At 34.4% G+C, this 24,129-nt stretch overlaps 4 protein-coding genes and 1 pseudogene across 4 annotated transcripts; 2 read left to right on the forward strand and 3 right to left on the reverse strand.

The window, feature by feature from the left end:
• Positions 1–302: 302 nt before the first annotated feature.
• LOC120118961 (homeobox-leucine zipper protein ATHB-40-like) lies at positions 303–15,474 on the reverse strand. Its single transcript, XM_039138872.1, has 4 exons — positions 15,466–15,474; positions 1,593–1,685; positions 1,184–1,497; positions 303–600 (listed from the first exon to the last, which is right to left on the reverse strand). The coding sequence occupies exons 2-4, from the start codon at positions 1,681–1,683 to the stop codon at positions 388–390; spliced, it is 618 nt and encodes a 205-aa protein (XP_038994803.1). The 5' UTR covers positions 1,684–1,685; positions 15,466–15,474; the 3' UTR covers positions 303–387.
• On the forward strand, positions 9,938–12,060 carry LOC120118960 (probable NAD(P)H dehydrogenase (quinone) FQR1-like 2). The gene is made up of 2 exons (XM_039138871.1): positions 9,938–10,613; positions 11,695–12,060. The coding sequence occupies exons 1-2, from the start codon at positions 10,060–10,062 to the stop codon at positions 11,924–11,926; spliced, it is 786 nt and encodes a 261-aa protein (XP_038994802.1). The 5' UTR covers positions 9,938–10,059; the 3' UTR covers positions 11,927–12,060.
• On the reverse strand, positions 13,158–14,446 carry LOC120118959 (BES1/BZR1 homolog protein 2-like). The gene is made up of 2 exons (XM_039138870.1): positions 14,126–14,446; positions 13,158–14,032 (listed from the first exon to the last, which is right to left on the reverse strand). The coding sequence occupies exons 1-2, from the start codon at positions 14,333–14,335 to the stop codon at positions 13,370–13,372; spliced, it is 873 nt and encodes a 290-aa protein (XP_038994801.1). The 5' UTR covers positions 14,336–14,446; the 3' UTR covers positions 13,158–13,369.
• A 2,048-nt stretch (positions 15,475–17,522) lies between the features above and the next one.
• On the forward strand, positions 17,523–20,850 carry LOC120119070 (annotated as a pseudogene).
• A 217-nt stretch (positions 20,851–21,067) lies between these two features.
• On the reverse strand, positions 21,068–22,119 carry LOC120118962 (NEDD8-conjugating enzyme Ubc12-like). The gene is made up of 5 exons (XM_039138873.1): positions 21,993–22,119; positions 21,801–21,909; positions 21,501–21,579; positions 21,296–21,412; positions 21,068–21,220 (listed from the first exon to the last, which is right to left on the reverse strand). The coding sequence occupies exons 1-5, from the start codon at positions 22,099–22,101 to the stop codon at positions 21,083–21,085; spliced, it is 552 nt and encodes a 183-aa protein (XP_038994804.1). The 5' UTR covers positions 22,102–22,119; the 3' UTR covers positions 21,068–21,082.
• Positions 22,120–24,129: the final 2,010 nt, after the last annotated feature.

A 24,129-nucleotide genomic window follows, 5' to 3' on the forward strand; every position in this document is an offset into this window, starting at 1 on the left:
CACTAAAAACCTATTTTAGTTTTCTCATCACTCTTTTTTCATTATTTATTTTTATTATTTATTTACTTTCATTATTTCTAAACCCACATCTTTACTTTTGTTGTTAAGACTAAAGGATCGAAACTAAAGAATCTAAAAGCTTGAGGGGATTTATGATAATTAATTAATGAAGACAAAAATAATATTGCTGGGAAATTGTTAGACTTAGACTTTATCAGCCAATTCACTCATCATCTTAGTCAAAAGGTAAATTACTTGATATTTCCAAATTAAGGAGTTCCTTGTTAACATTAGCAAACTAATTAGAGGAACCAAGTTAAGGATTAATTACATTATATTTGATAATTAGCTAGAGATGATGATTTTCTACAGATACTAGTTTATTAATTACATATATAGGTTCACCCAGTCGAAGCCATGGATGCAGGTGTCTTGTCCTATGTAGAAAACATCTTGATCATATCCAAATTCCCCAAGGAAAGGGGGTGGTGGGTCCATTGATGATGAACTCGGACTGTTACTTGAAACCCCGTCCATACGTTCCGTCAGCCCTTGGATTTCCTTCTCCGCCTCTGCAAGGTGTTCCTTCAGCTTCATAACCTGTATAAAAAAGACCGTACACACTGAACACCCATGTTTTTTTCTGCTACTTTTTGTAGTGTAATGAAGTGACAAAGTGTGCTGTTCCTTGTCAATGTTTTTGTCCAAAGTTTTGCTGATAAAGTTTTATAATGGCCTAACCCTACAGCATGGCATGGTTTTCTTCGAGCCTAGAGCTCATGCACGTTCCTAATATGGTGGGTCACCTTGTCTTTTTCCAAGGGTATAAAGAGTAAAGGCTAGGGACAGGCACTTGCTTGATTTTCTTCGAGCCAACGCTCTTCATTCTTTTGTTAAATTCTAAAAAATCTCATAAATTGCGGAAGTGAGCTCTCATCATCTTTTCGTTTTAAGTAATAAAATAATTCATGTTGAAAAACGGCGGGAAAACATGATATTGGGTTAGAACTTAACATCTGTTTGATTCCTGAGAAACCAGAATACTTTTTTGGGGGGGGGGGATGGTTTTCCTGAGAAAAAGAAAACTTTAATAGAAAAAGGGTTTGTATTTAAACATCCAACTGAGTTAATCATCCTTCGTAAAATGTATGAACTCATTTGAGGTTGAAATAATTATACATACCTCCGATTCAAGTCGATATTTTTCCAGCACAGCCCCTTCGTGGATCGTCTTTAACTTGCTGTACTCCTCCTCAAGCTTCTTATTCTTCCATCGGGCCCTTCGATTTTGGAACCAAACCGCCACCTGCCTAGGGTCCAGCCCCAGCTCCGAAGCAAGCCGGTCTTTCCGTTCCGACTCGAGCTTATGTTCATTTCCGAAATTAAGTTCAAGAAGATGAGCTTGCGCGTCACTAAGCTTCCTTTTCTTAGCAGCCGCTGCAGCGCCGCTTTCCGCAGTCTTGTTCTTTCTCCGCCGCCGTCGAGGCTTCAGTCCCCCTGTTCGTTATAAAAAAAGGGTCTGTTTAAGCTAACAAGAAAAGTCGAAAATCATAAGAAGATTCAAGTTTTAGTTTTACTACACAAATTATTACCTTGCCGTGGTACAACTTGAGTGTATACCCCAGGGTACATTTGGGAGATAAGAGCCATATGCTCTTCAAGCTCTTTCATTTGGTTTGCCATCTCTCTCTCTCTCTCTCTCTTGAATTTAGCAATGGGTGATGCCTATGGTGGAGAAGTGGATATGTTGGGAAGAAGGATAGTTTCTTTATAGGGTTGAGTTTGAGTACTACTTAAGCAGTTGTTTGTTGCCTTGTTGGGTACTCTATCAAAGATTGGACTTCATTGTTTCATGAATAACAACAATGCCATTATTTGATATAATAAAGTCTTTCTTTGATTAGTCAGTTTTCACCTATCTTATAGATATACCAATTAAAAGGGATAATAAAAGAGATTTTCCTCATCTCACTTAATAGAGAAAGAAGACATAACTAATTAATGAAAATAAAGGAATGATATACCCCATGAAGCTTCCTATTTTTCTAAAAAAAAACTTGAAAATACGTATCCTAATTAACATTCGATTCCCTTGGTTTGGATTAGACTTTCCTGGTAAGGTAATTAAGAGCAAAAGAGAGGGTGAGAAGGGAACAAATCCAAAATCTAAACGGGTTTTGGGATCAAAAATCTGATTACCTTAAAGAAATGGAGTTGTAGTTGGCCTCTGGATTTGGACATGCAATGGCGAGTCACCTTTTGTTGTCCAATTAGGTGGTATCTTAACTCTTTCTATCACCACCATTAGCCAACTCATGCCCCTCTTTTGGCTTTAGCCAATAACCTTGCCCCTTTTAACTTTTAACCCTTGCAAGTTCCAAGGTCGTAATGGGTGAAATATAAAATTATGGGCAATTTTATTGGTACTATTTCATTTATTTAGTTGAAATATAAAAATGTTTTTATAATTTTTTTGGGTATACCTCGACAATTTATATTTTCTTTCTCATTCCTTCATCCACCAAATTATGAAACTTTTGGAATTCTTCGATATTTTAGAAGCATCAATTTATTGATCGGTTATAGTTTCTTAATATAATTGCACACAAATTTAGAATTTGATATATCAACTAAATCAATTATATGATAATCAAATTTATTTACCTTAATAATAGGGATGGCAAACATGTATAATTTTATAGATTTCGTACAGTACCCATTTCAATTGGGGCGGGAATAGATATAATTTTAGTGGGTAGTGAGCGGGTGTAGATTTAGAAAGTGGTACCCATTGCGGGTAGTGGGCGGATGTGAATTTAGAAAGTGATATCTATCGCGAGTAGTGGGTGGGTGATGGGTTTGAGACCTTACCCGCCCCGCATCCGCCCGCCCACTAAATACTCATTAAATTTTGGACTATTATGAATTTAAGTATAATTTTAAAGACTAATTTATAAATCTTAATATTGTATAAGATATATGTTATCATGCGGGTCTAGCTAAGTATATCTCCAGTTGGGTAGTTGAGATAAACTTGAGAATGTACCCGCGTGAACGAATGTGAATTTAAAAAAATTTACCCCATGAGTGATGACCGGGTAGTAAATTTAAAAATAATAGGTAGGAATGAGGAGGGTATCCGCACCCTACCAACCCTTTTACCATCCCTACCTATTAACCTACAAATAGTCTTCTTCACACTATATCTGACTCTGGTGCTAAAAATATATACATACAAATAACCATATAAAATTAGAGAAATGAGGACTCTCTTTCCCTATCTCTCTCAATTTTTTTTAAAAATTTAGACGAGTTATTATTTAAAATTTATTATTGATAAAAGTATATATAAATATATTTTAAAAATATTTATTCAAGTAATTTTTAAATATATATTTTTATAAAATTTAAGTATTTAAAATATTTAAAATAATCATAGTCAAAATTTAAAAAATTATACTTTTAAAAAATAATAAGAGACATTTTAATGATACATAGGGAGTATTTATTAACTTCTTCAACTATCTTTTCTTTTCTCTTCTCTTCGTTTATTGAACAATCACTTATATCTCTCCATTCAAATTAAGAATAATGATTCATAGAAAAATTACCAGAATTTAATTTCTTCTCTCCGCATTTTTCAACCCAAGAACATATATCAAAATTACTTGAAATGAGGTCATTGAACCTTTTACTTTTGGACAGTGAATGACACATGATTTTATGTTATAGGTAATTTTAAACTTAGAAAGAAAATATACTTTCAATAGAAAATTCTTTCACCCGCTTCCCTCTCGATCCACTCCTCCTTTGGGAAGAAGCTGTGGTTAACCGTTGGAAGTAGTCATCTAGCAAAATACTTCACGAGTGAAACAATGGTTACGTTACGTTATGTTTTGTTCCATTTTCTCCTGTACTAAAAAATTCGGAAAGTTCTACTATACGATAATCTTAATATACGACTAAAATATTATTATTTTTATTTAAAATATTAATATTTTTTTAATATTTATGGTAAAGTGCCATAAAAAATAACAAAACCGAAAATAATTTATCGGATAAGTTAACAAAACTGGTAAAATATCCAATAAAAAAAATCAATAAAAATAAAAATATTTATGATATTTTTTACTAATTTTGTTTTAAAAAAACAAAACTGAGAACTTTTTTTCCATCATGTGAGAATTTTTTTTAAAATTCAGTCTCAATAAGTACAACGTAATTCTGATGTCATGTTTGAACTGATCCGTGACTCACTCAAACTCGAACCACTCAGGTCATGATTGAAGAAACAAAAAGAGAGAAAAAGGAGACAAAAAACAAATACCAATTTTGGTGGTAAGGACATGCACATGGGGTGCAAAGACGCTTTATTTCGTGTCACGCCCCCCAGAAAGTACCCATTCGGGACCACCTTGTTGGACGTTACACGTGTTACTTCCAGTGCGATGTAGACAGTTGTCTCACCTGCTAACCAATCACCTCAGTTCCGTCTATGTTTCCACTGTTGAAAACCCGCCAGCCGCCATATTTATTACCTCCCCCTCCTTCAACCTCAAAGGTCAATGCCTCTCAAACTTAACCCCAAAAGATCCCAACAGTTTGATCAAACAAACCGTGCTTGTAAGGAAAGGAGAAAACTAGCAAAAGCTGGGTAACTTTAGATTTTCGCTCCTTTATCTCTTTGGCATCATCTTATCTAAAGAGAATACTTACGTTTATGAGTAAAATGTGCGTGTATGGATAGGGTTTCCCATAAAAACTACACTGACGACTCCATTATGGACTAAATCAGTGAAGGGTTTTCCCTTTAAATCTGTGCTATAATGCAAATCTTTGTAAAAATATATACATTTTGTACTTTAGGACGGGGAAACGACAAGGCTGTCGCTACTATACCATAAATATTGATTTCTTTGTTGCTAATTAAGTGAAAGTTGCAAAAGGGTTTTTGTTTATTGAATCAATAGTTGGTGTTTTTCTTTTACTTTGCTTTCCGTTTCCTCTTTACCAAGGTTAAACATGGATTAAGAAAGGATAAGGATGAAACCAGCAAAGAGATTCCCTCGTTTCATGAAGAAAATAAATAAACAAAGAGTTGCGCATGCATGCTTTTGAGTTGTTTTTTTAATTTAAAAAACCGCGTTTTCTTAATCAGAGTGCTTAAAAAACATTAAATTAATGATTTGCCATGTTTATCCCGACATTTGGAGGTCCTGTTTCCCCAGTTCAAACTTCGTGTACATGCTCAACAGCAATTGGGCGATTAGATTTGTTGGCTAATGGAAGTTCTTCCCTTGATTAAGGAGAGATTATTTATCAAGCAAATTGCAACCCGCATGAAGAAAAAGCAAACACAGCTCGATCAGAATATTCTTAAACCATCATTTTGATCATAAATCGTACAGAACTGGTGATACAGCTCGAAACTGCAAAATTATGACATTATGATCAATACCCAGTTTTTCTTGTAAGATTCCCTTTTCTGGGGTTGTAAAAAATGAGATGATGACATATAGCACTGAGCCTGATAATGAAACATCTTTTTGGTTTTTCAACATGTCCGCCAATCAGTAGTTTCACAGGACAAAGTGTTTTTTTTTTGGGTCTGTGAGAACTGAGAAAATTACACCATTATTTGTCGTGCATACGTTTTATCTGTCTGGTGCATATAAAGTTGACCAGCTCCAACTCTAGTGTAATGACAAGAAGATAGAGTGCTCATCAAATCTCATCTCCATTCAGCTTCCTCTTTCTCTCGTCTTCAAGTCAAATTTGTCTGTGTTATGCATATACAGATTCCCACCCTCCATCCTTCCTTTGTGCAAACAATACGACTTATCTTTATTTTACAAATAAAAATGTTAAGAAAAATTATAAAAAAAATAAAAAATTATATAATTTTATTTTGTTTTTGAAAAAAATACAAAAAAATAGAGAGATTTTCAAAATATAAATAATATTACACTTTTAAAGAATAGAAAATAATATTTATAATATTTAAGGAAAAAACTTTTAAAAATTAATATGGTTATAAAAATTACAAAAATGTTAAATAGAACAAGTAGAAGTAGAGGAGTACAGCTAATACTCATGAAGATAATAATAATAATAATAATTTTTTAATATTGTATATTTTATTATTTTTATAATTATTTTGATATATTTAAAAAATATTATATTCTGTGATTTAGTTTCGAATAATTTTAATATTTTTTAAATATTATATAAAAAAATAGAATTTTTAAGATTTATAGAAACTATCAAATCATAATTGGACATGCCCATAAGGAAAATTTTAATTGGTAACGAGTTGTATTTCATTTCCTCATTTTTGAAATGTATGTATTGAATTGTTACATTTTAGAAAAATTATTAATTCATAAATTAATATAGATCGAAAGTTTTTTTTTGAATAATTTTTTTATAGAGAAAAGAGGAGTTTATTCTTGATGGGTATTGAATTCACAATCTAAGAGATAAACGGTGTTGATGGAAAGCTTTTAACCACGTACTTTAACGATGATCTACAACCAAAAGAATATTTAAACATACTATTTCAATTGATGTAATATTAGATTGAAATATTTATTTTTTAATAGTAGAGGGACCAAAATAATTCTTTCGATTTTATAAAAGGACCAAAAGAATTATTTTGATTTTATAAAAGGACTTCTAGTTAACTTTTAACCAAATTTGATCTTTGAAATCTTACTTTAAAAACTTTAATAATAATAAGCATATAAACTTTAGACTGTTATTTTTATGAATTTATTAAATATAAATCGTTAAGATATCTATTTTCAAATCAACGATTAATCTATCGGTTTTTTTGTAAATTAAAGGATTCGAAATTTTAATTTAGAAAATTAAAAGAAAACCTCTTTTTTTTTTTTTTTTTTTTTACTTCCTCAATGTTAAATCCGTAGCGGATATTTGGATGCACCAACTGAAGGATGGTGAATTTTTTATTCTTTTAATTTATTAAAACTTAGATCAACCCTCGAATTACGCCTTAATTTAAGGCATTATCTAAATTAGTTACGACTTTTAAGTGTAGCATAGGGTATTTAAACTTTTTAATCTTTAATTTAATTTAATTCACACTGGAATGTTCTACAATGCAACACTGCACTGGTATGATCACGTGATCACCAAAGAAAATAGAATAGAATAACATACCTAATAAAAAAAAGAAATCAAAGTCGGAATGACATAATTAATAGCATGAATCAAGTGATCTACATGATAAATAAAATATTGTTATTTTTTAATATCACAGGATCGAGTATTATGAATGTTAGAGGTGCAAGTTTCAATATAAAATGGTTGAAAATTATTTTTAAACAAATATTATTTTGTGCTTACTATAGATTAATAAAAAAAAATTCATCTTACTACTTTAATTATGAATTTTAAATTTTTTAGGGTTTAATCCTCTCTATTGGAAGCAAACACTTTAGCTTGTCACTTTCGCTTTCTTTTAAGTACACGTTAACACACATAGGATTATATTCCCTATACTTAGCACAATAAATCTTTTCAAACAGCTAGGTTTTGTGTCTTTGGGTGCATTAAACAATGATTAATGATTCTACAACACCCGAACATCTTATTTAATTAAACCCCATAATTTATGATTAAACATATGAATGGATCGTATCAGAAAAAGAGAGATCTTTAATGGAGGACAAGTGGATTCGGGGCATATACTTTTATAATGCCCAAACTTCTACGAAATTCCAAACTCTCTATCTTTAATTCCATTTGATGATGAAAAAGCTCCTCACATGGTAGCCATTATAATGCTCTCCTTAGGTTTTTGGAACTTTGTTTTCATATATATATATATATATATATATATCCGTACGATTCTTTCGGGCATTGATGGGAGTTTGGTTAACACGTGTATGGCAAGGGTTTTGGCCATTGTTGGGGATAGGTACCCATTGTCGTTAGCTCAGCCAAAGGCTCGTTAGGATTAGTAGTGAGTATTTAATCTAATTGAGTGAATTTTTGTTGAATTAATTGAATTGATGAGTTGTATTTTATAAATCGAATTTCATTTATATTTATGAAATTCGAGTCGAGTTGAATTTATTCGTGTTTCTGTTTCAATTTAATTATAATAATGTATACTACTATTAAATTTCAATTTAATTGATTTTCTACAATCATATATATATATATATATATATATATTCATATGTAGTATACATATATTATTTGAAGTAGAGATACTTGACTTGAACTTAAAAATCAATCAACTAATTTCTAAAAATTTTGTGTTGTTCAAGTTCTATTTTATAACTCGACTAAAATTTAAAATTCTTTTAATCGATTTTATAAAATTACAAATCAAATCAAAATTTTCAATATCGAATCAAGTAAAAAAAATTCAAATTGAATCGAGTTTTGGTACCCTAGATTGCTCCACAAACTCAGATGTCCTGAGATCCGAAGACAATGGTGCATGCCCCTTTGCGTTTCTTCATTATTTATGCATCTATTTTAGGGCTCCATTGCCATGTCCTTTCCACCTTCCTTGGCTTTTCAACTCCCATCAACTCGCTTGTTTCATCTTTGATGTGATATTCTACTGCTGGGCAGTAAAAAAAAAACATGCAATAAAGGAAATTAAAGCACCTCTCCAATGAGGAAGAGACATTATTTTAGAGCTGCATTGTAGTTTGTACACATCTTCGTGTAATTTTAGGCTATCTTTCATGTTGTCTTTTGCACGTGAAATGATACGTGTTCGTGTCTGATTAAGTCGTTTTGATATGTTCTTGCTTAATCAGGAGATTACTGGCTTAACCATGTGCAAAAACAGTAGGTGGAAGCTTGTCCGTGCCTTTAGGACAAGTAATTAAAGAGATTCTTTGAGTTACTAATTAATTTTATAATTTGGGCTGTCGACATATGAGCCTACATACAGATTGGATTCGTCATTTGTGACGGTTCAATCGTTGTCGAGTCGTGATTTGTTCTTGTTTTAAACTTTTATAATTATTTAATAAATAAATTTATTATCTAAATATTCTTGGATTATAATAGAAATTTTAAATTAGTTCTTGAACTTCACAACATTTTAGATGAACTTTTGACCAAATAAGTGGTAGAGATATCATTTTCAATAAATTGTATCCGTCCAACTATTAGGTTTGTTAAATTCCATTCAAATATTATGTTTAAATTCAAGGGTAAAGTACATAAATGACCCATTGACTAAAATGATCTTTTAATTATATGAACTAAATATTAAAAGTTATAAAATGGTCACTCGACTACTCTTATGTTCCAAACTCATCTTTTTCTGTTACAAAACTAATAGTTGTCTGAGTTGGGCGTTAACCTATTAACTGAGATATGATAAAATCATACTTTGATGATGTTTATTGGCACCAATGATGCTTTCAAGCATTGACTCAACAACATAATGTTTTAAGCACCCGCTCGATGACATAATATAAATAGATACTCGATCCATAAAATATAAGTCAAACAGTTCCAAAATCAGATTTTATCATATCCAAGTGAGTGAGCATGTTAATGTTTAGCTTAGAAGATTGCCAAATTTTAACGGATTTTGAGCCCACTTTTATAGAATTCTAAGGCAATCGTTTTGGGCTTTATATTAACATTTTCAATTCATGTGGGCTTTATGTTAAGGATTTTGAGCCCCTTTTAATGGGACGGAGTCAGCAGATTTTAGAATAGCCTAGTTATTGATCCAATAAACAAGGGCCATTTTCTTAAAACTTCGCCACATCTACTCCGGCTTCTAAACCAACACGACACCGTTGAAGCTAGAGTTTGGGACACGTGTCGTACGAGAATGTCTTCTAGTTCCCGGCTACAGTCCCCTCCGTTCAACTTACTGCTGGAATCGGAATCCAAAGTATATATTTCGTTTTTACAGGTTGGAACTGAAAAAAGGAAAAGCATGCGAATCTTCGTTATCTATGATTGTTACTTATTCTGGATCCAAAGATCTCTAAAAGGGCTTTTTTTTTCACCTTCCCTTTGACTCTTTCCTTTTGTCATTCTTAATCCTCCATGGGCAAAGGCGGTGGTTGTGTCCCGAGCAAGAAGAAACGGTCTTCCTCCGCTGAAGACGCCTCTCGCCGCCGTGGGTCCTCCACTACAATCTCCAACAACCCACCCATCGCCTCCGATGAAGAAATCCGTGAAATCCCTGCCGCGGCGGTGAATTCCACGAATACCCAATCGAATTTGAAACTGTTCATTGTTTTCTACTCTATGTACGGTCATGTGGAGAAGTTGGCGAAGCGGATGAAGAAAGGAGTCGAGGGAGTGGAAGGTGTTGAGGCAGTTCTTTTTCGGGTCCCCGAGACGCTTCCGGCTGATGTGTTGGAGCTCATGAAGGTGCCACCTAAAGACCCGGAGATACCTGAGATTACGGCGGCGGAATTGGCGGAGGCGGATGGGTTACTGTTCGGGTTTCCGACGAGGTATGGGTGTATGGCGGCTCAGATGAAGGCGTTTTTTGACTCCACGGGTCAGCTCTGGAAGGAGCAGACGCTGGCTGGGAAACCGGCTGGGTTCTTTGTTAGTACTGGAACTCAAGGAGGAGGCCAAGAAACCACAGCGTAAGTTAGAATTTTGATTCAATTTCTCTACTGTTGCTGGAATGATGCTTTGCGAGTGAAATGGGAACTCAGTTTTGCAGGGAAACTTTTGAGTAACAGTTTTGATTCATTCTCGTTTCCTGAATTTGTTATCCAAAACAAGAGAAATTTAGTAACTTGATAATGCTGGCCTTGGGTTTATTTAGGTTAGATGGTATGAGTATTGTCATACTGATTTATGCTGTTTAGTTTATCATCTATGTTTGAACAAAGTGCTAATGGATTAATTTAATGGCTAGAAATCATGGGAGATAGTTTCTTTGAAATCAAATAGGTAGGAATTGGAGCTATTCTAGTGTGCACTTTGTAACTTTAATTTTTCTTGGGAGAATAAAGAATTTTCTCGAATCTGCATTATCTAATTGAGTTTTGGCTACTATGATCTGTGACTTTTATGAGGAATTTTATTGTTTGATTACAATTCTGGTAGGTATTCTACATTCTTAAATTCATTGATTTTATTTTAACAAATAGGAGTGCTTATTCAACACTCTACTAGCCTAGAAAATTAAGCCAATGGACACTTGCTTCCTGGTTTCTCCTTACTAGTATTTTCCTTTGGAAGTTATGATTTTCACATCTTGTTCATGCTCAATGAAAGATGAATTATGCCCAACATGAACTCTGAATATTGGATCACAGTTGCTGGTCAATTTCCATGTGATTATAGCTTTTGATCTTTCCAAGTTCCTTTGGACATACCATATCTACACTAAAACAGAAGCTAAATGCTTGAGGATCTAAAGTGGCATGATTTTCCATAGAATGGACTATCAAGTTCCTTTGAGATCTATTTGTACATCTGGATTGTTGGTCAAATAATTGCTGTCTACCATATTTTTAATAAATATCAGAGAAATGTTGAAATGGAATTGTTATGCAATCAAAACTAGAAGGGTTAGATACTTAGATTAATACTTTTTTATGAGAGTATATATAAAAACAATGAAAAAAATATGGGTTATGTACTTGTGAATGGACTCATGTACCAAAGACTATATTTATTGACATTTTGACGTTTCTCGTGCTACTTCTGGCTCAGTTGGACAGCAATAACCCAGTTGGCACACCATGGAATGCTATTTGTTCCCATTGGCTACACTTTCGGAGCTGGTATGTTCAAAATGGATTCCATACGAGGAGGTTCACCTTATGGTGCTGGAGTTTATGCCGGTGATGGCACAAGAGAACCAAGTGAAATAGAGCTGGCTCTTGCAGAGCATCAGGGGAAGTACATGGCTGGTGTGGTCAAAAGGCTGCTTTCTCAGGCATGACATACTCCTCTTTTTCTCCCTTCTTCAATCTGTTCTTCATTAATTGAATTGTGTTTGGTTTTGTGAATTGGTCTTGGCATTTGTACTGTTAGCACCCATAATGAAAGATGTCACTAATTATTGGTATCCACTTTCTCCTTTCATGGTTGCCAATTCCATTCGGGAATGATGTACATGATTTGATATTCTTCCGTCTTTTCTTGTCTTGTCTTGTCAAATAAGATGTCTATATGTGGGAATCGGGATTCCTGGTTTGTATAATTTTCAGTTAAAAGTTTGATTTAATAAAGAAAAAAAGGGTTGCATTTTCTTTTTTATTGTCATACAAAATCCCCTTACTATCTTTCTGTTTGAATCATCATCCGTTTTATGTATCAAAGGAAAATATGCAGTACAAAATATCACCCCCAAGATGAAGATTAGCCAGTTTTTGCATTCATGATTTTAGCATTTTCGTCCTGGCTAGGATTGCTTCCCCCCTTTAATCACCCGTCTTTCTGATTATTGCCTCTCTCACTTCCCCCAATCACACCCTGAGATGCAGCTCCGATGTGCTCAGCCAGTACCGGTGCATTCATCTTCTGTTTGGCAAACAGCGGCCTCTCATTAATTGAAACACGATTGACAATACTCTCCAGACCTGAATTCCTCTTGTAATGAGACAATAATCCACCTACGGATGGGTGGCTCAAGACTTTAGCTTTAGGTGGTGCCCACATCGGAACAGCCTGCCCGTTTTCTGTCTGGGAAGTCGGTGTAGCCGTTGTTTGTCTTAAAAACTGTTGCTGTTGAATCATTCTCTACTGGTGGACTAACCACCCAAATTACCTGCATCATCGTCTTGATTTTCTAGGACATGTAACTGGAGCCTCGAAATTAATGGGCCGATTTGGGTTCACAACTTTGCACTTTTGAATGAAAAACACATCACATGACCCTGATGGGGGGGGGGAATGGGTTTATTTTTATTCGTTCTAAAGATGCTCTTACAAGTTTGAAACCCCAAGACTGAACTATTTTTCATAATCATTGCATTTCCCCCACAAAGAAGTCACTCGGCTCTAGCATTTTTCACTTTTTACATATGAATGTCCAGTAATTTAGAAAAATAAAAACTTGGAAGGAATGGTAACCTATAAGTAAAGAGTGGCAGTTACTCCCTCCCAAATCCTGACTTTGCGTTCTCTACAATCCTGCAAACTAGACAATCTCTTTACATGACAAGATAGAATCCTATCAATCATATTCATGAATGAATAAATTAGAGATAATGCAAACATAAACACAGAAGGCGGAACACTTTTTTTAGATAAACCCCTAAATTCCTTTCTTCATCCTGGATATAAGCAATAAGCAGCGATATCAGAAACTTAAATCTGTACAGATGGAACAAAGATGACCACTGATCGATGATCTCTGAGCGATGCACGATTAATCCGAGCTTTATACACAGGTCTTGCTAGTTCCAAGTGTAAGTTCCAGGTCATCTACGCCAATCTCATGTATTCTCTCTCCTTCCCAAGGCTTCACTCTACAATCCCCAAACTCAAATTCTGAGCATCTCCCCATCTCTGCAACATTCCCCTGGAGATGATCATGTTGAAATTGAATCACCCTTTTCACGAGGTTAAAAGTAGGTGAAGGAGGAGCCGCTGCCGCCAGAAAACTCTCCCAACGACCGGAGTCAACAGTTGAGGCATCGAACTCGTCGCATTCTGTTATAGTGCCCGGTGTGCGGTGGTGCCGCCTTGTGGGGCTAGATGGGGCTGAGGTAGCGAAAATTGGGTGGCAAAACGAGTTTAGGGAGTCCTTGCGAAGGGATTCCCAGTCAGATTTGCGCTTAGATCCTCTAGTGGGGGAAGAAAGTGGCGGGGTCACCGGAGCGTTACTGGATATGGCTGCAATGTTGCGGAGAAATGGAAGGAGGTGAGTCGAGGTATTTGAATCGAAACGAGTCGGACTTGGGCATAAGGAAGACGAGGGACTGGCATGGTAGGAAGGTACGGGGCTTGGGAAAGATGAAGAGTGTGGGCTGGGTTGAATAGATGAACATGAACTGATGTTGGTCGAAGCAGCTCCAAGCTCCAATAGAGGTGGCTTCCATCCCTGTATCAAAAGATGAACAGAAACCCGTTTTAGAACAAGCATAAAAAAGAAAAGAAAGAAAGATGTACAAGTGAAGGGATGGGAAAAGGAAACCTTGCGGTAAGTGGTGCCATCTTCTTCAACGATCCAACCAGCCTCGGCACAAAGAGCTTTCAAGACCTCGTTGTTGTCGCAATGTTTGGGGAGCTTATAGTTGCCTTGAGCTCGGAGGCCAGAGTATATGTTAGCAGCTATGGCTCTTCTTCTCCGTTCTCTCCTCTTGTTGTTCTCCCTTTCTTTCCATGTGGGTAATCTCCCTGTCATCTTGTTTTTTTTACTCTTGTAAAGATGTTAGCTTTTCGTTTCAAGTTCCAACCTTGGAGAAGAAGATGCAGAAATGTGTGGAGTCCCAATAGAGACACGCAGGAGACAAAAGTCTATATGTCTCCGTTTCACAAAAATATTGCTTTGCTTTATAGTTGAAGTTTGGAAAGTTTTAGGCTTTTGCAACGTTGGTTTCTTAGATTCTTCTTATGTTTCTCGCCCTCTCTTTCTCTTTTGCTTTCACACTTGATTGAATAGAAGTAATCTAAAGTGATATAAACCCAGAAAACAATGCTAGAATTGATGTCAGCCTAATCAAGGTTGAAAAACCTGAAACTGCCCTGCCCTGTCACATGGTGGATTGGTTTTTTGAGTAACGATTTTTTATGACATGTTTTCTGTTTTGAATTTTTGGTTCGTGGAAAAGAAGAAATGTGCAGAGTTTGGTGAATCTATGGCATCTTCTTTGCTTTAAAATCATAATCGTTTGTCAGTTAATCCTGGAAAAAAACGTCCCAAAAGGTCTGATTGTTGGGAAATTGTATTTTCGTACCCTGTCTGCTTGGTAAGAAAACTGAGCTAAATTATTGTGGAATATTTAGTAAAGGTGTAGAGGACGCTAGAGAAAAGCTAAAAGTAAAACATGATTTTTTTTTACAAAAATGCCAACATCTTTTAATTATTAAAATAATGAAATTATTAGTAAATGAACTAATTTATTAGATCGTTTTATTAACTTTTAAATATTTAAAATTATAATTATATCAGCAGAATTAATAAGTTAAAAATAACTAAAAAAGAGTGGTCAAAGGTTGGTCATCCAAGGATTTTGCGTGAGTGAATTTGGTAGCATTATGGGCGCACGCAGTCAGTTTGTGGTACGCTGTGGCCATGGAAATGGTTAGGCCTCCATTATTGACATGACAAGGATGACAACTTCTTTGCAATTCACCCCCTCCCACTTTTTGCTTAACTTCTCTCTACACAATTATTTTCTTATAAAGTCACAGGCCTCACCAAAGTTCTCAGACTATGTAAATTGTCACTCAACTATTTATGCAGTTTCGTTTCGGTCACCAACTATTTTATGACACCGTTCAGTGATGCTTTATTGATTTTTTTACCTCAACTTCTATGCTGATTACGCTCATACTTGGCTCTTTTCTTGCAGTTCTATAGATAACCCAAGAGAAAGACGAAGGCTGTCCGGGTGGGATCGCTAGTGTTCACACGATGGGTGAGGCTATTTTACATAAACGAGAAATATTGTCTGTTCAAATATTGAATTAACCAACGACGAGTACCGATTAACTATGCAATCGGTAACCAATGAAGAAAATTAAGGTTATCACCAACACTTGAAAGGAAAGAAATTGAAGTTTGTTTTACCTGAACAGTATCCTTTCCGAAGACTGTAAGTTTCTCATTTAGATTCGGGATCGATGCGGTTGTGATTAGAATCTCAAATCCACCATTGTCATGCTTTGTCTTGGAAGTTCCAAGAACGAAAGCTTCATGCTTCAAACTGGTTGAATGTCGAGAGAATTGAAGTTACAATAATAGCAAAATCATGCATAGCTTGCTTTAAAAGACAGCTCGGTGATGAGTGGACAGAAAAAACTCAAGTTTAGTGATAATTTTTAAGGAAAAATAGTTTGATGACTAAAATGAAATCACATAAATAATTGAGTGATTAACTACGTAATTTACTCTTGTATTTTTAACAGGCTTAACGATTTGGGACAAACGAGTTAACAATTCTTTGAACCCAGAGTTAACAATTCTTTGAACCCAAAATCCTTGTAGAGAATAACAATCTTTTTAACTATTTAACTATAGAAATTAATACATAATTCCTTGTCATGAGTTATTCTATAAAATAAAATAACTATAGTATAGAATTCCACAATATTCAACCTCCTCATTCAAGGCTTACCTTCATTACCCTTTTTGTTCCAAGTATTTATAATCTAAATTGTTGAAGAATCGGGTAAAGAAAAAAACGAAAGAACACAAGAATTTAAACGAGGTTCAACAATGTACTTACGTCATCGGTGCCTAGGCGGCGCTAGAAGTTTTATGAGCCATACCTAACATAAACTGTTTTGTTTTTGGTTAATAAAAAATTACAATATTTTGGACTTTAAAGAAAGCAACGCGTGGGATTAAAAAAAAACAACATTGGCCGAAGAAAAACATTAAAATTTCCATATACCCATCAAGTTTGGTATACTTGCTAGAATATTATACCAATAATATATCTTATGCGTAAAGTACATAAATGGTCCCCTAACCATGGAATATTGTTTTATTAAGTCTTTCGACTATTAAAGTTACAAAATAATCTTTCTACTATAAGAAGTTACTTTGTTGAGTCCCTTGACTATTAAAAGTTACAAAATGGTCACTCGACTATTCATTATGTTCTAAAATCATCTTTTTACATTAAAAATTTGACGACAGTTTGAGCTAGACGTTAACCTACTTACTCATACGACCATTAATTTGTTAACGAAAAAGGACGAGTTTGGAACATAATGAGTAGTCAGTTAACCATTTTGTAACTTTTAATACCCAAGGGACTCAACAAAGCAACTCCATATAGTTGATGAACCATTTTATAACATTTAATAATCAGGGGCTTAATAAAGCAATATTATATAGTTTGGGGACCATTTGTGCATTTTACCTTAATCTCAAAAAAGATCCAAATGTTTCACAAGCTTTAGTTAAAAATAGGCACAAACTAAAGCGACACAGTTCAAGCACCATAGATGTCAGGGGTGTAAGCAATCAATGTCGAAAGGTTGAGAGTTATCTTTAAACAGATACCACCATGTACTTACCCTAGATTATTCAAAAAAAAATCTAGATACAAATAATAGTTTACATTTAATTAAGGCTTAATACAAAAATAAGTGCATGAACTTTGCCTCGAAAAATATTTTAGTGCCTAAAGATTTTTTCGTTAAAATTAGGTGTCTAATGTTTTCTTTGGGGCACTTTTAGGTGTCTGGACCGTAACGGCCGTTAAATTTAGCCTTTAAGTGACATGTGTCGAGCACTGGTAATTTTTAGAATTTATTTTAAATTTTTTAAAAAATATTTTTTATTAAAAAAAACCCAAATCCCCGACTGCTCAGCAGCCCCCTTTCTTCCCTCTTCTCTCTTCCCACTTTCCCCTTACATGGTCGCCGACCAGCCATCTGTGGTAGTCACTGTCACCGTCATTAGCACCGACGTTGACTCCCGATCAAAACCTTATTGGTCTTTTGCGTAAGCTGCCACTGTTTGTCGTGGAGATGCGTTCGAAGGTTCATCAGATTTTAAGTCACCGTCAATTTTTTTCGTCGATTTCGACCAATCTCGATGTTCATAAGCCACACCATTTGAAACACCGTGCAATTCCACTCAAAACTCATCCTCTCTTTCGCTTTGTCGATGCTTCTCTGGCGTTCCATCTTGGAGATTAAAATTTAAAGGTTTAGGGTAGACTTTTTTATAATTTTATTAAAAGTTTGGGGTTCTTTTGTAAATAAATTAAGTTTTTTTTAATTTTTTTCTTTTTTCATTAAAAATAATATTTTTATTATTAAAAAAATAAAAATATATAACAATGAGCACCTGGAAGTATAATTGAGAAAACATTAGGTATCAATTTTTAGTGAAAAATTTGTTAGACGCTAAATAGTAAAAATATAATGGTGAGCACCTAGAAGTATAATTGAGAAAACATTAGGCGCCAATTTTTAGTGAAATTTTTTTAGACACTAAATCGTTTTTGAAGGTAAAGTTTAGAAATTTATTTTTATATTAAACCATTAATTAATTATGATTAAAGAGGGGGAAGCATGTGGTTCCAACTAAGGATTCAAAGCGATGGACGTCTAAAGAAAGACAACCTAATATAAGGCTAAGAAAATGTGCTACCGAAAATATTAATATTTTTTTAATATTTCCGATAGAGCGCTACCTAAAATGTTATTTTTTCTATCAGAAATATTAATGTCAAACACTACCTAAAATGTTATTTTTTATACCGAAAATGTTTTATCAGCGGGTGGTTGTGTGGAGGTAGACAACCACTAAAGAAACTTGTTTTAAAATAAATCTAATTATAGATGTTACGGATATTTTATATATAAAGTTATAAAAAGAAAATTTCAGAAACTGTGCTCAAATGAAAAATAATACAACATAAGAAATGTAATAAAGAAAGGTAAAAATATAATAAGATACTAAATGATTATGTATGAGTGTAGTAAAATATTATATTATAGAGATGAATCGATTAAATTTTAAATTAGACAGTTTTAAATTATGATATGAAATAGTATTAAATTGCACATGTATTGTGCGAGATCGGATGTAAATCGGAAATTAAAATATTACATTATGATTTTATATGGTTAAATAGTCTGATAATAAATGTTAAATTAGGAGATTTGAAAGAAACAAAATTTTATCGGTTTCAAACAGAAACATTAAAATTAAGCACCAATCCGATCATTGAAAGCTTCACTGACTTCTTTGTAAACAGATGGGAGGAGGTTTTCATCAGCACGCTCCATGACGGCAGCCAAGTTGATAAGAAGTAGAGAGAATCAGAAAGAAACACGGAAAACCTTTCTTGATCTGTGAAATGTTAAAGCACAACCTCAATACCAAAGAAGCACATAAATTGATCATGTTTATATAATAGCTCATCCAATTTATTTAATTTTCTGCAAAAGAAGATAAGAGCTCATCCAATAGCATACGACTGATATTTCCTATACGTATCAAATAGCATGACATGCCTCTTTAAAACATTAAAAAAAACTTCACTGCGGTATGTTTAAGATCAACCAGCAACCAGTAAACAATCATGAAGGCAAAAACGAAGGTTCCATAAATAAATTATAGAAAGAAAAAATACTCACTTCATGGTAAAGCTGTTTATGAACCATAAAAAATCCAGTAAACGATCTAAAATCCTGAGAAAATGAACTTTCCGGCTTTCCCTGATGAAACAGAAAGACCCCGGCTATTCAGGTATTATCCCCTGATCTTGGCTATCTCACCTTCATAAGGAACTTTGTGCAGGGGTTGGCTTCTCCCTTGGCCGGAGTACTCGTAATTAACTACGACCGCCCTACTGTTCTCGCCGGAGGCACTTTGTGTTGGGCCTTATCCACGGCAGCAGTGGGCGGAAGCCAACGGTTTCTGCAGGTTGCACTGTGGAGAGCAGTTAATGGCTTTGGACTAGCCATTGTGATACCGGCACTTCAGTCTTTCATTGCTGATAGTTACTTGGATGGTGATAGAGGGGCTGGATTCGGGCTACTAAGCCTAGTTGGTACCTTGGGTGGCATCGGTGGCGGTGTCGCTGCTACCATAATGGCCGGTCAGCTCTTCTGGGGTACACCCGAATGGCGTTGCGCCTTCATTTTGATGGCAACTTTATGTTCATTGATTGGTCTCCTTGTGTTCCTATTTGTTGTTGATCCTTCATCCTAGGGAAACAGTTGCTGCCAATCGAGATGTTGGCTATGATCCCGATAGGTTAGCATCGAAACAGATTCATTTCGCCATAATCGATCAAGTGATGTGTTGTTGGTATTTAAATTTAGTAGCATTTCAAGTGATTCATCTGCTTTTAGTTGTAGGGATGAGTTGATAGGGAAAGGGACGGCCGGAGCGTCATCAGTTTGGTTCGAGTCCTGGGTGGCAACGAAGGCTGTTATAAAGGTTCCAACATTTCAGATTATTGTCTTGCAAGGGATTGTTGGTTCACTACCATGGACGGCCATGGTATTCTTTACTATGTGGTTCGAACTAATCGGTAAGTACTACCATGTCGATTATTGTTCGAGAAGAATGATCGGATTGGTGCTTAATTTTTGACACCAATGAGTCTTTCATTCCCTTTCTCAGGTTTTGATCACAGTTCTACAGCAGCACTTTTAAGTCTTTTTGCGATCGGATGCGCGATTGGATCCTTTCTTGGCGGGTTAATGGCGGATCGAATGTCACAAATATATCCGCATTCCGGCCGTATCATGTGCGCTCAGTTCAGTGCATTCATGGGCATCCCATTCTCATTCTTCCTTCTTAAAATGATCCCACAATCCCCGAGTAGTTACCACAGCTTTGCCGTCACTCTCTTTTTGATGGGCTTAACCATCAGTTGGAATTCTACGGCTGCAAATGGTCCTATGTTCGCTGAAGTCGTCCCCGCTAGACACCGAACCATGGTCTACGCATTCGACCGTGCTTTTGAAGGATCAATTTCTTCATTCGCTGCTCCCTTGGTCGGTATTCTATCGGAGAAGATGTTCGGTTACGATTCAAGGTCTATCGATCCGATAAAGGGGTCTCCGCGGGAGGCAGTTGCATTGTCTAGAGGGCTATTATCAATGATGGCGATTCCTTTCGGATTGTGTTGTCTATTGTACACGCCATTGTATAAATTCTTTTGGCGGGACCGTCACAATGTTAGAGTGGCCACTTTGAAAGAGAAAGAGATGATTTGAGTGAATATATATATAAATATAAAATTTAGTTCATAACCAGATGAATTAAGTAAAACAAAAAACATACAATAACATTAGAAGTAAAACAAACTATCTGGTTGGTCTTTTCCGGAAACAATTTCCCCACTGAGAAAACCAAAACCAGAGGTAATTTGCAGATAAAACTATACAGACAGGCCATGGAAAAGTGTTAATAACATTAGCACTTTAAGGTACCCTACGAAGAAAGAAACTAGTAAAATTTGGTGTAACCCAAACCCTTCACATAGTTGCCGGACATAGCCATTTTAACGTTATTCTTAAACGCCTTCGGGTCATTTTTCAACACTTCAGCAGCTTCGTGATTCAGGGGATCCTCATAGTTCGGTTCCTACGAAAACAGATCCCACAAATGTCAGATGCCTGCAAAAATATTCCTAGAAGTATCTGCAGTTTCGGGGAATACCGTAAAAAGATGATATAATCCGTAAATGATGGTGTTTATGTTCAGCACAGGTTTCCAGTCTTCACGTAAGATGTTGAGGCAAACATTTCCTTCATAGTCAATGTTGGGATGATAGACCTGCAAATTGTTTATTTTTCCCCTTTTTGTTATTGAACAAAGAAGCAAACGAGTGAATAAAAATGAGCAAGGATTATTAATATACTACCTTGGGGATGCACTTGACTTTGGGTGCATCATGGGGATAAACAGGAGAAACCTGAAACGAGAACTTAAATGCTCCACCACTGTAAGAAACAGCAGCCACTCGGTCAAGACATCGAATGTGTTTGAACTTGATTTAGAATACATTCAATACAAAAAATTTATGATGTCCATGCAGTAGATATACATTTGTTTACAATTAGATCCACATATTTAATGCATATATATTAGATAATTATTTAATGCATGCGACATTTTCAACACGTACATCAAAAAATTACCGAGAAAACAAACGATTCCTTACACATAAAATCCATCTTCAGGTGAAATTGTAACCTCAAATTCCATGAGATCATCCTTTCCATTAGGAAATGATATGGTACAACAATCGGGCAGGTTCAGCTCTGCAATGTCTGCATATACAAGGAAAATTATGAAGGAAATAATTGAGGGGGAGAACACAAACCTCGATTGAAATAACCGAATCGGGCTTAACCTTTGTGTAAACGCAGCTCTCCCGCCGACTGTTTTTTGGTTGGGGTTCCACCATCTGAATTTCCAGCAAGTTCTTTCTGCGTTTCCTTTACTTTAAACAGCCGAATCATTGCTACCACACATTCATTTTAACTATGTTAGAGGAGATTATGAATCAAGTAATAACTCATTGGTTTGGTTGCTTTGTTGCCACGAACCTGCTCCAGGAAATGCCGACCAGAGGAATGAAGATAGGTAGTTTCCCCTTTGTGTATCACAAAAATATGATTTTAATATCTATAACGTATTTGTTTTTTTAAAGATAAATTTTCTGTTACATTCATTCATATATTTTTTCTTTATTTGTTAAAAATAGAAACCACTTTCATTTCACCCCGTAAATAACGAAAAATACACAACAACTTGAAACTAAAATATCTCACAACAATAGCAAAAATTGCGTTGATCAATTGATGGAATGTTTATATTAGTAATACATCAACACGTTGTGTATGTTAATTAGTTTACCAAATCAATCAAATGTGTTAAATTCTTTGCTTTTATTTCACTATCACTCATTTTATCAGTTTAAGATGATTATAAAATAATATATGTTCAAAATTCTTTTAAATCATTGACAAAACATTCCTTACAAAAGTAACTGTTTGAACTCAAAACTTCTAGATAGATCAGTATTCTTTTTTACAACTGAAGTTGTTTGATGAGTTTTATTATGCTATCACTTTATAAGGCTTATCTAGGAGAAATTTTTTTATTATACAAAATACAATTACAATATTTGTTGTAAACTATGAAGGAAAGAAGAGCTCGTGCATTGACTCAACAATATATATATATTTATCACATTATTTTTTTTCTTATCTACCCTTACGTTCTCTTTTTTTCTAACTCACACTTTTTTGTACCATTGTCACTCCTTTTCACTCTATATTTACATCGGTAAATATTACCCCTATTTATAAATTTTAGTGATTGTTGAATTGTTGACACATGCTAACATCTTAGTCATTTAACATTGTAAATATTTAAATTATTTCATAGATAATTCTAGACAAAAATATTAAATATTAAGCATTATAAATATATAAATTATTTTATAGATAATTTTAGATATCTACTATTGTTATATTATTTTAGAATATTCTCTAGATATATATATATCCTAAATAATATTTGTATATTTTTTTCTAGAAGTTGCATTGATCTTTAACACATTTATAATCGAGTGAAAAATTAGCTCTTAGCAATTACTATGCTTTATTACTTGAATCTTGTGTTCCATTTCAGTTTTGCGGCGAAGTTTTGTCTTAAGTAGTTTACCTTATGAATAGAATTTGATAGTACTGTAAATGAATCGAACGAATATAAATGATGATTGTTTATGTTTGTTCATTTAATTTTAACTGAATAAATCAACGAACACAAACAACTAAACGAACGAAATTTCTTGTTCGTGTATGTTTATTAAGAAATTTAACTTGTTCATGTTCATTCGTTTAAATGATAAACGAACACAAACGGACAAACATAAAATTAATTGGGTTTATATTTAAGAAGAGTTTTTCTTTCCAAATAATTTTGGGATTTATATTTTCTTTAATTGATTTGAATATTTTTATTTGGGTTTAAAATTAATTGAGTTCCTAAAATATTAATGGGTTTAAGTTTAAAATTTATTAGGTCTTAATATTTCAAACGAGTCTAGAGATTAGACTGAATATAAGCAAACGGACATAAATGAACATAAAACGAACAAATTATCGAACGTCCACGAACGTAAATAAACGAGTTAGTCATTTGTTCGTGTTCGTTCATTTAATTAAACAAATATAAAATCTTGTTCATGTTCGTTCGTTTAATAAATAAACGAACTTCCCGTCAAACGGTTCGCTGAACGTTCGACTCGTTTACACGCCTAGAATGTCATTCAAAACTCTGCAATTTGAGTCTCTTTACTTTTTGTTTTATTACCAACATCTTTTGGTTGTGTATGTTTTGTTCATTTACCATCTCATGAATGCCATAAATTTTCTTCTCAATCAATTAAATGTGCACTCATGAGACATAATACAAATCACAAAGATTTTGTTTACTATAACTTTTCTTGGTTTCGAATTTGAGTAATATTTTATTTCTTG

The sequence above is a fragment of the Hibiscus syriacus genome, unplaced genomic scaffold (assembly GCF_006381635.1).
Source record: "Hibiscus syriacus cultivar Baekdansim isolate YM2019G1 unplaced genomic scaffold, ASM638163v2 tig00110330_pilon, whole genome shotgun sequence".
NCBI classification, from domain to species: domain Eukaryota; kingdom Viridiplantae; phylum Streptophyta; class Magnoliopsida; order Malvales; family Malvaceae; genus Hibiscus; species Hibiscus syriacus.